The sequence below is a fragment of the Macaca thibetana genome, chromosome 16 (genome assembly GCF_024542745.1).
Source record: "Macaca thibetana thibetana isolate TM-01 chromosome 16, ASM2454274v1, whole genome shotgun sequence".
Classification (NCBI taxonomy): domain Eukaryota; kingdom Metazoa; phylum Chordata; class Mammalia; order Primates; family Cercopithecidae; genus Macaca; species Macaca thibetana.
The window spans coordinates 36,733,504-36,748,851 of record NC_065593.1 but is presented as its reverse complement, the minus strand read 5'-3'; the positions used below and the strand labels follow the sequence as shown (position 1 = coordinate 36,748,851).

Below are 15,348 nucleotides of genomic sequence, written 5' to 3'. Positions count from 1 at the left end.
CTCCAAGTGCCTCTTTTTTTTTTTTTTTTTGAGACAGAGTCTCACTCTGTTACCCAGGCTGGAGTGCAGTGGCACCATCTTGGCTCACTGCAACTTCCGCCTCTCAGGTTCACGCGATTCTCCTGCCTCAGCCTCCCGAGTAGCTGGGATTATAAGTGCCCACCACCATGCCCGGCTAATTTTTGTATTTTGAGTACAGACCGGGTTTCACCGTGTTGGCTAGGTTGGTCTTGAGCTCCCAGCCTCAAGGGATCCACCCACCTCAGCCTCCCAAAGTTCTTGGATTAAAGGCATGAGCCATCACACCCAGCCTTCCAAGTGCCTTTCTGATGCCTCAGCCACACCAGCACCTCCCTGGGACTTCTCTGTGATCTGCCAACTAAAGGGGTAGCACCTGGCAGAGCTGGGATGTTCCTGCACTCTAGTCAGCATGATATGCTGTCCTGATGGTTAAGTATTTTGGTTGTCACCTCTGCTGTATCCTTCTCAGCTTCCATCAACCCTTTGTTGGCTGACTTCACCTGTCCTGAAATATGCAGCTCTAGTCTCCTCTCCCTACCACATCCACTTCCCCCTGAAAACTCACCAGGCTGGGCCGACAGCACCTGGCAGTGTGGATGAGGGCATGGTCTGCCCTCTGCTGTGTCAGAACTCCATTCAGAAGGCCCCTCCCCAGGTGGATGTGGTTCCGGGGACCGGTGAGGAGTCAGACACAACCACACTGGCTGTGAATTTGAGTAACAGGGGCCTGGAGTTTCTGGTAGTAGCCTCCTGTCTAGGCCTGGAGGTCCAAAGATCAAGGGGTGTGCCTCTGGGGACCAAGAATATGCCACGCTGGGGGTGAAATGGGGAAAAATCTGGCAAGCTGGGTGCACAGTTGCATCCTGGGGCCGAGAACCAGGGGTGGGCTCGGAGGGACACCCCCGCCTTTTCCTCTGTGGGTGTCGGGCAGACAGGCTGGATTTTTGCAAGTTGAAAAGACTGCTGGTACTGAGGCAGATGCTGGAGGCTTCAACTGGGCCAGGGGCTGGCTCAGGGAGGGCCCTGGGGCGCTGTGGGTTAGAGAGCCGCCCCGAAGGGACTGCTGAGTTGGATCTGGTGACATGCTGATCAGGAGAAGCTGGCTCCGGCTGGGGCTGTGTCCGAGGAATAGGAGGCCTGGACGAGGGGACCCCAGTTTCTGGGCCAGGCTTCCTGCCATGCCACTGGAACCGCTTTTTGTAGTGGTGGTGCCGGTGGCGGTGGTAGTGGACATGGCTGGAAACCTGGGTTTCCCCTGTGGGCACCACCGAGTCCAAGGAACGAGGCCGAGAGGTCACGCTAGGGTGCATGTCCACTCGCTGGGGATCCCCTTCAGGGCTGCAGTACACTAGGGAGTCGAAGTCACTGCTTAGGGAGCTGCAGAAAGTAGAACTGCTTCCATGGACACCCTGTAGGCTGATGTCCGTGCAGTTGACCACGGAGTCACTCGAAGAGCCATGACAAGGCCCTGAGCTGGAGTCACTGGCTGGCCCATCTGCCAGGTACCCACTGCGTTCTGTGCAATAGCTTTCTCCAGATCCACTGCTGTCAGGGGGCCTGGCCCGGCGTAGGGGCACTGGGCGAGCAGCAGGGTGCTGTGAGGTGGATTGGAGGTGGCTCAGTCCCCAGCCTTGTGCATAGGGGTGCTGGGCCCCTGCCAGGCGCTGCTGCTCTCCTGGAGCCCGGGGATGTGCAGCTCTGGGGAGGCGGTGATGCCGAGGGCCCATGCCTGGCTCCTGGGATGGCAGGAAGGGACCAGGTCGTGGAGGCCAAGCCACTGCACTCTGGGAAGGGCCCAACAGGTAGGCAGCAGGGAGGTGGTAGTGGGCATGGCCAGGATGCTGGCGAATGAGGTGGAGTCTTCGACCTGGCTCTTGGTAAGATCGAGAGGGTCCCAGGGACTGGGAAAATGAATCTCCCTCTGGAAAAAAGAACCAAGAGCACAGATGTTTAACTCTACAAACCTACAGAAAGACATGGCTGTAGCTAATCTATTTGACCCTGGGTAGCCTGTGAGCTCAGAGTTTGGGGGACCAAGGACGTGCCTAACCAGCCTGTGCTCTGGGACTCCTTCGTTCCCTCCAGTCAGGCTGTCTGCCCGGGGAGGGCCACTGTGCGCATCAATCCCTCATCCTCCCATCAGCCATTTGGAGCTCTTTCACCCAGGGCCACTGCTAGCCCATAGGGCACCCATGGGTACCTTAGAAAAAGGGTCTCTTTTCTCAAGATATTTATTTCACTTTCATCTTTTATAAAATTATCTTAACATACTGATTTTGTTAGAATATGATATTTTATTGCCAGAAAATTGGAATAATAAACATACAAATCGCCAGATTTAGAATCAACAAACTTGCCATGAAATACAAATAATTTTTACAATAATAAAGATATCTACATGCCAGGCGTGGTGGCTCATGCCTGTAATCCCAGCACTTTGGGAGGCCAAGGTGGGCAGATCACCTGAGGTCAGGAGTTTGAGACCAGCCTGACCAACATGAAGAAACCCCATCTCTACTAAAAATACAAAATTAGCGGGGTATGGTGGTGCATGCCTGTAATCTCAGCTACTTGGGAGGCTGAGGCAGGAGAATCGCTTGAACCCAGGAGGAGGAGGTTGCAGTGAGCCGAGACTGTACTCACTATTGCACTCCAGCCTAGGCAATGAGAGCGAAACTCCGTCTCAAAAAATATAAACAAACAAACAAACAAATAAATTTACATTGTGAATGACCCTTCACCTCAAGTGAGGCACTCTGGAGCAGTGTACAGCCTATACAACTATGGTGGCAGTTCTGCTTTCTCGCCAGCTTCACGGCTGCAACCCTTTCCCAAAGGGAAGCCACATTCTAGATCTGTCTGCCTACACATGGGGGAGCCCTTGGCCCACCTCCTACCTATGATGTTGAACATGCAGAGGGGGCAAGTCCGATGCTGATGTAACCACGGGTCCACGCAGTTACGATGGAACTCATGGAGGCAGGAAATGACCCGTAGCTCCTGGAGAAAAAGAGGGGGTCCAAACCAAAGGTTTCTGTAGCCACAGGAATTGCCAGGAATCAGAACATCCCCCAACTCCCTTAGGCCTCTCCTTCTTGCTATTATCTACTTGTAAAAGACCTCACAGTAGAATAGGAATGGTATGAGCTTTGGTATCACATAGACCTGGATTTTGCACTTAGCTGCATGACTTTGGGCAAATTTCGTAACAGACAGTTTTCTGCTGTAAAATGAAGATAAATGAATCGAACCCCACCCTTCATTGCCATGGGTCTAAAATGAGATAATGCATCCAAAGCACCACTGCAGCCTGGCACGTGGTACACTCTAAACACAAAATAGTGCTCTTTCACTGGAAGGTCAGAAAAGTGACCAAACCTCAGGCTGGTCCCTGATCTCTGCCTCATGCAGGATACATGGGGAAACAGATGTAGCCAGGGTACCCATACCAGACCCTAGGCCTGCCCACCCCTCCCCCAGCTTCAATCTCCCCAGGCTGGTCATGGAGGTGAATCACAAGACCTGCCTTACCTGCCCCTCAGAGAACTCCTCCAGACAGATGGCACACACAGGGGCTGAGCTGCAGCTGCTCCCTGAGTCTGGCCACTCACCCTGGGCCTGTCTGCAGCTGGCCTGGTACCTCCTGGTGGCCAGCTGGCTGATGGCCCAGGCTGTTCTCTGCTGAAGTGGATCCTGGGAAGAGGAATGAGGCTCAGATTGGGGCATGTCAGATTGGGGCATGGGCTCCCCTTCCCTCCCTCTCTAGACCCCAGCTTGGACTCCGTTCCCAGTCACTCAGGTAGATTACATGGCCAGTTGAACATCCTTGGGAGTTCGTCTCCTCGGAGCTCATATGTGGCTCTGCCAAGCATGCCAAGCCCTCCCAAAACTAGCCGGGTATGGTGGTGCAGGCCACCCACCTGCTTATACCATTAGCTTTTCTTCCTTTGATGACCCATGAGAAACTTTTTATCCAACTGCTGCTTGACATTTCAACTTGGATATCTAATAGGCATTTCAAACTTACATGCCTCATCCTCTTAACCATGGGTTAATCTCCGACCACATACCTGTCTTCCCCGTCTTCCCCATTACAGCAAATAGCAATTCCATTCTTTTAATTGCTCAGGCCAAAAATCTTGGTGCCATCCTTGAGTCCTTTCACACCCCACAATCAATCCATTACTAAATCTGTTGGCTTGGCCTTCAAAATGTACCCAGAACCTAACTATTGCTCATCACTTTAACTGCCACCTTCCTAATCCAAGCTACCATTATTGTCACCTGGATTCCTGCAATAGCCTCTTAGCTGGTGTCTCTGTTTCCAGCTTTGCTTCCCTGTAGTCTATTCTCATTACAACAGCAAGAATGATCATATTAAAACTTCAGTCAGATCGTGATGCCCCTTCTCTCACAACACTCCAGTGGCTCCTGTTTCACCCACAGTAAAAAATAAATGGCCTCAACAGTCCAATATAACTGGGCCCCCATCAGCTACTCTGCCGTCTCACTCTGTTCCAGTCACAGCCTTCATGCTGTTCCTCAGATACACCAGACACATTTCTGCCTTAAGGCCTTTGCATTTACTGTTCTCTCTGCCTGGATCCCTTTCTCCTCAGATACCTGCACAGATCACTCCCTCTCCCATTTAGGATCTTTGCTGCAATGCCATCTTCTCAATGTGGCCTTCCCTGGACTTGATTTTAAAAATGAACCCTGTTCTGGCCAAGCGCGGAGGCTCACGCCTGTAATCCCAGCACTTTGGGAGGCCGAGGCGGGTGGATCACGAGGTCAAGAGATTGAGAACAGCCTGGCCAACATGGTAAAACCCCATCTCCACTAAAAATACAAAAATTAGCTGGGCATGGTGGCGCACACCTGTAGTCCCAGCTACTCACAAGACTGAGGCAGCAGAATTGCTTGAACCCAGGAGGTGGAGGTTGCAGTGAGCCGAGATCATGCCACTGCACTCCAGCCTGGGCGATAGAGCAAGACTCTGTCTCAAAAAAAAAAAAAAAAAATTAACCCTATTCCCTTACATTCCCTTCCCACTTTGCTGTCAGCATTATCATTTTTTCTCCATAGTACACACCACCATCTAAAACATTATAGATTTTACTTACTTACTTTGTTTATTGTCTGTTTTCTCCCTCTAGAATAAAAGCTCTTTGAGGGTAGGGTTTTTTGTCATCTTGTTCACTGTACTACCCTCAGCACCTGGTGTACTTTTTGAATGTTTGAGTAATATAAGGAGAGGCTGCTGGAAATCAACAAAGACAGATGCTGGGGTATTTCAATGTAAATGGTTTCACAGGTATAAAGGTGCCTTCCTCACGTACTCCTTCCTTCTCCCCACCCACCCACACACGCGCAGACGTTCACCACCACCAAAGACCCCACACTGCTCACCGGCCTGCTGTGGCGGGGGCGGCACCGGATGCGCAGCACCGAAGCCAGGATGATCACAAAGATGGTGCCCACCACTGTCAGAAGGATCCACACATCATAATCTGGCTGGGGAGTGAGCAGAGAGGGAAAGGGCCTTACTTCCAGGAGGAGAAGAGAGGGTCGTACTTCCAATTCGGGAGGAAACACAGAGGCCCGGGAGGCACATAGCTAGCTGGAGGTTCCCTTGAGTCCTCCATCTGAGGGGATAGGGAGGAACCTGCAAGTGGGATTAGGTGGGCCCTCCCTACCCAAGGGCACTCAGAGTGTCTTCCGGATGTCAGCTGGGAGAAGTACTATCTCAAAACCCATGTGCTTGGGGAAAAAAGAGAAAGGGACCCCTCTGCAAGGTGGGAGTTTCTTGCCAGTGAGCAGCTGGAAGAGGTTCTTGGCCAGTAGAGAAGCCCCAACCAGGGCTCGTGGATCAGGGGACCAGGGTTTCATTCTGGCTCTGCTATTCCATGCCATGAAGCCACAGAGCTGTAAAGAACTTTAGAACTCATCTGTCCTGATCTGTTCATTCTGTAGGTGAGGCCCAAAGATGGGGAAAACTTGCCCAGAGGCACACAGCTGATGGATGAAGTTGGACTGGAGGGTTTCCAGGATCTCTCTCAGCTCCAGGAGTCTAAGGGCTTTTGGTGGGAGTTGCCACAGGACAAAGTAGGGATAGTGCAGGGCAAGGTCTGGAGGTCTAGTGTGCTTACCCAGGCTGGGGGCTCCTTCAGCTCGATCCTCACATGGGCCTTTTGGTTCTTGTATACAAACTCCATCAGCTTCTCAGCGTCATTACCCCAGATCAACACCACTGGCCAGGTCAGCCCCAGAGGCTGCTGCAGCTACAGGGGGAAAGTGCCCACAGGACTGCTGTGACTTCTCCCTGCCCTTCCCTCTCCCCTGAGAGCTTTATCTTCCTCCATCCAGCCCCCTCCTTGAACACGCAAATGTCCCTGGGTACCTGCTCAGCAGCAGCTCGATCCTCAGTGATGTCAAAGAGGACAGCACTGGCTCCTCGCTCACCCGCCATCCGGGCCTGCAGAGGCACACAGTAGAGGTTGGGCTAAGGTCAGGGAAGGATAGAGCCCACCCACGGTCTAGCCTCACCCCTCACACATCTATCCCTTCCTAGGATTTTGCCCACACCACACCTCTGCACACTCATATCTACCTATGCAAGGCATCAGTGGGTCTAGGATCTCCTCTTCTGCCTCCTGAGCTCACTCAGGTCCCCACTGCCTTCAAGGGATAATATCTAGTTTTTCCTTTTGTAATAGAACAAATCCTTAAGGGGGGTTTACAGGGTGCCAGGTGGTGGACCTGGCTCTAGGACAAAAGACAAATAAGACACAGCTCCTGTCCTCAGGGTACAATCAGCCTGCCTTCACTAAGAGGTGTGAGCACCAAGAGCAGGAGTGACCTGCACCCCTTAGAAGGAGAAGAGAGAGGAAGAAGGGGACAGCAGAGAAGTAGAGCTCTCCTTCAGAGGGAGCTGGGCTTTCCAGGGCCCAGCCCTGCCTGCAGGGCATCTCCCCAGCTCAGGCAAAGGTCTAAGAGCCTGGGACAGCACTCTCACCCAAGGCCGCCATCACGAAGCCCCAGTCTCAGCCCATCTCATGGGCTCCCTCTCCCTGCCACACTCTACTTTGCCGAGTCCTTTTCTGGCTCCAATTCAAGGACTTAGAGGAGTCCCTGTCCAGTGGTTTATCTTTTGTCCTCTCCCTTAGGGCAGCATTAGAGACAAAAGTGGGGAGGGACTCGAAGGGCTAGTCCCAGATCAACACCACTGGTCAGGTCAGCCCCAGCGGCTGCTGCAGCTACAGGGGAAAGTGCCCACAGGCACACGTGCATGTTCACCAAAGGCTCCAAGAGCCAGCTTGAGGAAGCAGAATCTAGCCAACCAGGCAGAACAGATAGCAGCGCCAGAAAGAGAACAAAAAGCAGGAATCCAGGGGGTGTGCGTGGGGAGGGGAGTAAGGAAAGGAAGATAAGAACTAAAGGTGGGGGGAGGGGGGAGGCACAACAGCAAACAACTAACAGGCACTGTGAGGAGTTGCTCCTGGCCTTGGCCTGGGGCCTCCCAGCCCAGCACAGCCACCCTCCAGCCTTCCTCCCTAGGGCAAAGGTTCATCTTCTAATGGCGTCAGGCTGTGATTTTACATCCCTGGGCACTGCCCCCACCCTCCAAAGTCTCTGGGGTCTTCCCACAGGCATTGAAGGAGTTAACCCTCCTGCAAGTAGTGGTGGCAGCAAGAAGAGCCAGTGCTGGGACTTACTCACAGGCTCAGCACTTTGATCTCTGCCTGTCTTCCCAGGGAGAGCCTGTCAGGGCAGGTCTCCTGCCAGGCAGGCTGGGAGCAGCTCCTCTCCTTGCTCCAGCTCCCTGCTCTCCACTCCCCAGACAGTGGCAGGGCCCAGGGGGCCACTCAGAGCCCACGGCCTGCAGGCAGAGGAGACACTCAAGTGGGGCCCCATTTTAGTCAGGAGGGTAACTTTCCTTCCTCCCCCAGGAGCTAGGCCCAGCCTAGGGCCCAGGCTTACCAGGCTAATTGACTGGAAATTCACAGGACCCGTCAATTCCAGAATGGAAGTGCTGAAGGAGTTGAGAGGTTCGTGGCTTCCGTCTTCCCTACTCACTTCCTCCCAGGAAGTCCACCCCATCTAAGCTACTCCAGGCAGGTAGAGACTTTCCAGTCTTCAGAACCCTCCTAACAAGGGTATGGGAGAAGTACCAGGGGAAAAGGAATCCCTGATAGGGAACCCTACTGGTGATCTCCTATTCCAGGGATTTGGCCAAAGGACAGGAGAGGTCACCCCAGTAGTCACAGAATTGGGACTCCCAGGCCTCGGTTTTCACATCCCTAGAACAAGACCCTGGACCCACCCTGGCCTGGAAGAGCATGAGGAAGGGCAAAGATTTTCTTCTTTGGAGATTTTGTTATTTCCCTTCCCCTCTCTCTTTGAAGAATTGGGGTAGGAACAGTGGAAGGCAATTACTGTGACATTCAAACACTCCAGCCCATTACAGCCCATAATTACAAAGTTGTAAAAGTGATCAAAGAGCCCAGAGCATTGGCCAACAGGGGAAAACAAACAGGACTTTCAGGCAGTGGGTCCCTGTGTCCAGAATTCTAGGAATAAAAAGCAAGATTTGGGACAGGTAGCAGTCCAATCTAGGGCTATCTATGCCTCCTGTCCACCTGCAGAAGAAAGTAAGTGGAGGCAAAAAGGAAAAAAAGTACTTCTTTGAGGACTGGAATTTGGAAAGCAGAGAGAGGATAGGCAGGCCCTCAGGACAGGAAGGCAGTTTTAGAAAGAATCCAGAGAGCTCTTTGGAAGCTTCAGAGTTGGCCAGCCCTAGGGGCAGCAGGCAAGGCTGCCACAGCCTCTAGCAACAGGAGCCATTACAGAGAGAAGAATGTGAGTGAGTTGGCAATTCTGCCTCTTACTTGCAGGACTCACTGGTCAGCTGCTGCATTTCTCTGGACCTTAGATTTTCCTCTCCAGACAAGAGTCCCTATATATTTTCTGCTCATCAAAACTGAAACACCTACCGTGTCCAGGCCACCAAGCCAGGAAAAGCCAGGCCCTCCAAAACAGCTCATAATATAGTTGTGGAGACAAGGCAAATACATAAAGCTATAACGCTGATAATAATATTCTAGAGCACAAAGGAATAGAAACAGAGGTTTCCACACCTTTTTTCACTCCAGAAGGCTCTCCCCTCTACTATCCCCTCCACCAACACACACACACACAATCTGGCACAAATGTTCAATATAGAAAGCAGATAAAAGTGAGGCTGCTTACTTTGAGGTAGGGGTGGGGACAGGAAGGACCTTTGGCCTCTCCCTCCACCCATCATGTGCCTCCCTGAAACCTAGACTTAGCATTAGATGGTGTTGAAAGCATGCACAGACACCCTACCTGCTGGAGGCATGCCCCCAGGGAGGGATTTCTGCTCCTACTGGGCTGGCTGGGCCTGGGCTGGTCAGGAAAGATTCGGTAGCAAAGGTGAGATTCCTCTGGGCTTGAAAGTGAAGGATGAAAGGAAGGAGAAGGAATATAACCTTTGTTGAGATCCAGTGGCCAGATTGCCTAGGGTTGAATCCTGGCTCTGATACCAACTATTAACTGTGAGACTTGGGGCAAGTCACTTCACTACTCTGTGTTGTTGTTTTTTTTTTTTTTTCTGTAAACTGGGATAATAACAGGACCTAATCCATAGGGTTGTTATGAGGACTACATAAACGAATCCACACAAAGCATTTATAATAGTGCCTGGCACATGGTGTTGCTTAACTATTAGTTACTATTATATCAACTATTATCATTATTGTTATTATTGTTGAGATAGAGTCTCACCCTGTTGCCCAGGCTGGAGTGCAGTGGCACAATCTTGGCTCACTGCAATCTCCACCTCCCAGGTTCAAGAGATTCTCCTGCCTCAGCCTCCCAAGTAGCGGGGATTACAGGCATACGCCACAAGGCCTGACTAATTTTTTTTTTTCAGACAGTCTTGCTCTGTCGCCAGGCAGGAATACAGTGATGTGTGGTGTGATCTCGGCTCACTGCAACCTCCGCCTCGTGGGTTCAAGTGATTCTCTTGTCTCAGCCTCCCGAGTAGCTGGGACTACAGGTGTGCGCCACCACACCCAGCTAATTTTTGTATTTTTAGTAGAGACGAGGTTTCACCATGTTGGCCAGGCTGGTCTCAAACTCCTGACTTTGTGATCTGCCTGCCTCAGCCTCCCAAAGTGCTGGGATTACAGGCATGAGCCACCACACCCAGCTCTTATGTCAACTATTATTAATACTACATGTTTCCTACATGTGATTTCATTTACTCCTCAACTCCATAAGACAGTCATCAGCCCCACTTCTGAGTTGGGAAACTGAGCCTCAGAGAAACTGAATAATTTCCCCAGGGTTACCAACTGAGAAGCAGTGGAGGCAGAATTTGTACCCAGGACCTCAGCCTTCAGAATGCCTGTTCTTTACTACCAGGTAGTGGCCTCCATGGTAAGAGAGGCAGGGCTTGCACCCATCTGCTTTTCTCCAGATCTAGCTCCTTCTAGCAGGCAAAAGGCCAGTGCACGAGTTCAGGCATAAGGTGATAAGACTCCGGCTTATCACCAGGATGGCTGTGGAGCTGCTAATAAAGAAACAGAAACCAATCTGGGGGACTGGACAGAGGGTGGAGGGGGTAGTGGGGTGGTGACAAGAATGGAAGCCTCCAGAAGAATTATGGTGAGGGTTTCAGAAAAGAGTAAGCGAGAAAACAAATGGAAGGAAAAATACCCCAACCTTGTTAACTACAAAAGCACGGAATGATGATGCCAATGATGATGACGGTAATGATAATTGTAATCATTTATTGAGTGGTTACCATGTACGTGGCATGGGGCTAAAAGCTTCCATCTGTACTGTCTCATTAAATCCTCCTAACTACTTATAAGTCCCATTATTATTCCCCTTTTACAGATGAGGAAATAGAGGCTTAGAGAGGTGAGCTAAAAAAGTCCAGGTCACACTGAGGGGAAGTGGAGGAGCCAGGCTCCAAGCCCAGGGCTATCTGGCTTGAGAGCCCCAGCTCTGTCATTGGTGACAATACCATTGGCACGAATAGGAAAAGCCAAAGCAGAGCTGCAGGGGATCAGTGGTTTCCAAATTCTTCCTCCCCTAAGACCCCATCTTTCCCTTATACCTCTCATGAGTCACATTTTAAGAAAAACAGATGTTCGGCTGGGAGCAGTGGCTCATGCCTGTAATCCCAGCACTTTGGGAGGCCAAGGTAGGCAGAACTCTGGAGGTCAGGAGTTTGAGACCAGCCTGGCCAACATGGTGAAACCCTGTCTCTACTAAAAATACAAAAATTAGGCTGGGCATGGTGGCTCATGCCTGTAATCCCAGCACTTTGGGAGGCTGAGGCAGGCAGATCACAAAGTCAGGAGTTTGAGACCAGCCTGGCCAACATGGTGAAACCTCGTCTCTACTAAAAATACAAAAATTAGGCCGGGCGCGGTGGCTCAAGCCTGTAATCCCAGCACTTTGGGAGGCCGAGACGGGTGGATCACGAGGTCAGGAGATCGAGACCATCCTGGCTAACATGGTGAAACCCCGTCTCTACTAAAAAATACAAAAAACTAGCCGGGCGAGGTGGCGGGCGCCTGTAGTCCCAGCTACTCCGGAGGCTGAGGCAGTAGAATGGCGTAAACCCGAAAGGCGGAGCTTGCAGTGAGCTGAGATCCGGCCACTGCACTCCAGCCTGGGCAACAGAGCGAGACTCTGTCTCAAAAAAAAAAAAAAAAAAAAAAAAATTAGCTGGGTGTGGTGGCAGGCACCTGTAATCCCAGCTACTTGGGAGGCTGAGGTAGAGAACGGCTTGAACCCCGGAGGCGGAGGTTGCAATGAGCTGAGACCGCGCCACTGCACTCCAGCCTGTGCGACAGAGCGAGACTCCGTCTCAAAAAAAAAAAAAAAAAAAAAAATTACCCAGGCATGGTGGCACACAACTGAAATCCTAGCTATTCGAGAGGCTGAGGCAGGAGAATCACTTGAACCTGGGAGGCGGAGGATGCAGTGAGCCGAGATGGAGCCACTGCACTCCAGCCTGGGCGACAGAGCAAGACTCTGTCTCAAAAGAAGAACAGATGTTCTACCAAACTAACTACATTTATTACTTACAATTTATTTTCTTATGAGATAACTTGTATTAACATGTTGAACTAATAGAATTCCCGCCAAAACAAAACCAACTATTTGAGGTAAGCCTGTGGAACCTCTGAAATATTGGAGGTAGCTCAAAGACTCACAGGCAAAGGTCTAGAGGTCCTGGGAGGTAGCAGGCCAGGGTGCAGCAGGCAAAAGAGAAGGCCCATAGCTGTGGAAAGGGGGCAGCCCCAGCCCAGCTCCCACCAATAGCAGCAAAGCTTCTCGGAACCCTTCTTCCCCCCCCACCATACACACACACACACACACTCACTATGTAATGTAGTACAGGCACTGGGAACTTGTTTACCAAATGAATAAATGAGTGCCATTTGCCCATATTTTGTAAGTTAAGAGAAATGAAACATCCAGAAGTAGGGCAGGTGCTGCAGCCTAACAACTCTGCTGCCATGAAGGCTCACGGCCTTGCAGAGATGCCACACTCCCCAGCTCCTCCAAGTGCATCCTGACCCCCTGCTTCCCACTACCTCTGGAGTCCCCTTCCTTGTCAGCATGGCCAGGCCAGGTGAATATCTTCACCCACATTCAGAATCCTGCCCACATCCCTGCCTTCCATGGGATGAGGTAAGAATCCAGGTTGTTTCCTTGCCCCCAGAAGAACCAGGATATCCACAAGGGATCTGGGCCTGAGACAACAAGCTAGCACAAAGGCCAGGAGTGTCACTCTCCTCTCTTACCACCCTTGGGGGCATACCCATGTGTGCCACATACAATCTAACTACACTCCACACATATATTCAGTTTTCCAGCTAGAAGGGAGGCCACAGATAGATTAAGCCTAGTTTGGAGAAACAGACAGGGTTGGATTCAAAGCTCAGCTCCATTCCTTCCTAATTGTGTCATCCAGCAAGTTACTTGACTTTTCTGATCTTCACTTGTCTCATACGTCAAATTGAGAATAATAATGCCTACCTTTCCTGGGATTGTTCTGAAAAGTGAATGAGATCATACATACAAAGAATCTGTCCCACGTCCACATGGCACATTGTGAGCACACAGAAAAGAGTAACTGCTATTATTAGTTAAAGCAGGAGTCACAGGCAAAGGTCTAAAGGTCCTGTGAGGTAGCAGACCAGGGTGGAGCATAGCAAAAGAGAAGGCCCACAGCTGTGGAAAAGGGGCAGCCCCAGCCCAGCTCCTACCAACCATGGCCTGCAGCAATGTACTTTGCAGCTTTCTTCTAGAGAAACTGAAAATCTGAGGTTTTTTTTTTTTTGAGACGAAGTCCCGCTCTGTTGCCCATGCTGGAGTACAGTGGTGCGATCTCTGCTCACTGCAAGCTCCACTTTCCGGGTTCACGCCATTCTCCTGCCTCAGCCTCCCCAGTAGCTGGGACTACAGGTGCCTGCCAACACGCCTGGCTAATTTTTTGTATTTTTAGTAGAGACGGAGTTCCACTGTATTAGCCAGGATGGTCTCGATCTCCTGACCTCGTGATTCACCCGCCTCGGCTTCCTAAAGTGCTGGGATTATAGGCATGAGTCACCGTGCCCGGCAAAAACTGAGCTTTTATATAAACATTTTTAATTTTTAAATGTGGCAATTAAGTTACACATTGAAAAGTCACTGTGAGGGTTAAACACAACGTGTCTGCAAGCCAAACCCAGCTTATGGGCCACCAGTTTGCAATCTCAGGGGAAAATTGTGAACTTTTTAAGGGTGGGGCAATGATTTCTATCTCTGCTGTTCTTTTTTTTTTTTTTTTTTTTTTTTTGAGACGGAGTCTCGCTCTGTCGCCCAGGCTGGAGTGCAGTGGCGCGATCTCGGCTCACTGCAAGCTCCGCCTCCCGGGTTCACGCCATTCTCCTGCCTCAGCCTCCCGAGTAGCTGGGACTACAGGCGCCCACAACCGCGCCCGGCTAATTTTTTGTATTTTTAGTAGAGACGGGGTTTCACCGTGGTCTCGATCTCTTGACCTTGTGATCCGCCCGCCTCGGCCTCCCAAAGTGCTGGGTTTACAGGCGTGAGCCACCGCGCCCGGCCTATCTCTGCTGTTCTTGCACATGCTCAGTGTATATTTCTAAAAGAAGAAATCCCTTCAATTGACCCCTTCTTTGCTCTGGTGCAGAGCAGGGGAAGGGACTCAGGAACTCCCAAGTGATGGGAAGGAGGTGGGATGGGGAACATGCTGGGATGAAGGTCAAAAAGTCCTGCTGGTGCTAGTCAGAGGAGAAAGAACAGAGGTGTGAATTTCCACTTCTCTCAGACCAGTCATGGGTTAGGGAAACCCAAGGGAATCAGGTATATCACTCTTAGGAAACACGGGAACAAGAGAGCACAGGGTCTTCTCACAGCCCAGAGCTGGGTGAAGTTCTGGGTGTGTGTAGGGTAAAGTATGAGTCTACCTTGCTGGCCAGTGACAGGCAGGGGCGGGGGGCCCGTCGAGGACTCTCCAGCTTGACGATGCTGATGAATCCAGGCTCCAGATTGTCGTCATCACTGGCATTGCACAGGTACAGGGGGTGGGACTGCAGAGAGAGACAGATTTGGGTTAGGGAGGCTTTAGGCAGCAGGAGTGAGCTGTGAGAGCCACACACCTCTCCATTGTTCTAGGGAGGTACCAGGCAGGTCTCTTGGTGCCACAAAAGAGTATGCCTTATGATTGGATTGCCTCATAGTAAGCTAGTGACCACTGTTTGTCACTTCAGAGATGGTGGGGCCAAGGACACAGGTAGTGGAGGCAGACAGGAGGGAGAGGGTGTCCCAGAGGGGGCCTAAATGAAGAGCTTGCTGCAAAGCAACTCTAACAACCTTCAACTCCAACAATCCTACTTTTCTAAACTAGCCAGATGCAGAGGGCTCCTCTCCTGGCCCCAGACTCTCTACCTCCTGATCCTCCTACCTGCTTCCCAAGCCCCAGGCTAAGAGAATATCCATGTGTGTCTGTATTGGTGCTTTCAGAATCCCCATGGACAGTCCTGGGTGCTGCTGGTGCCTCCTGGCCTCCTCGGGATGCCCCCGGGCAACTGTTGCCCTGTAGATTCCCATTTCTTAGGAGGCTGGGTCTTCTCACTCAGTGCTGCCTTGCTTTATCTCACTAGCCTCCTTTTTGCCTCTGCCCTGTGCCCATCCTGGGATTAAGCATGGTGTTGACAGAGAGGTGAGACTATCTTGCATTGAGGCTTGGCTAAGACATAAGCCTTAACAGCTCACTCT

The 15,348-nt window shown here is 51.3% G+C and overlaps 1 protein-coding gene across 1 annotated transcript in view; it reads right to left on the bottom strand.

Moving 5' to 3' along the window:
- Positions 1-15,348, bottom strand: part of RNF43 (ring finger protein 43) — a 67,445-nt gene that overhangs the window by 3,205 nt on the left and 48,892 nt on the right. Inside the window, exons 2-8 of the mRNA XM_050764674.1 lie at positions 14,538-14,660; positions 6,422-6,496; positions 6,171-6,302; positions 5,431-5,535; positions 3,553-3,714; positions 2,919-3,021; positions 587-1,942 (exon numbers count right to left, since the gene is read on the bottom strand). Coding sequence (XP_050620631.1) covers positions 587-1,942; positions 2,919-3,021; positions 3,553-3,714; positions 5,431-5,535; positions 6,171-6,302; positions 6,422-6,496; positions 14,538-14,660 — 2,056 coding nt within the window. The remainder of the gene's footprint in view (positions 1-586; positions 1,943-2,918; positions 3,022-3,552; positions 3,715-5,430; positions 5,536-6,170; positions 6,303-6,421; positions 6,497-14,537; positions 14,661-15,348) is intronic.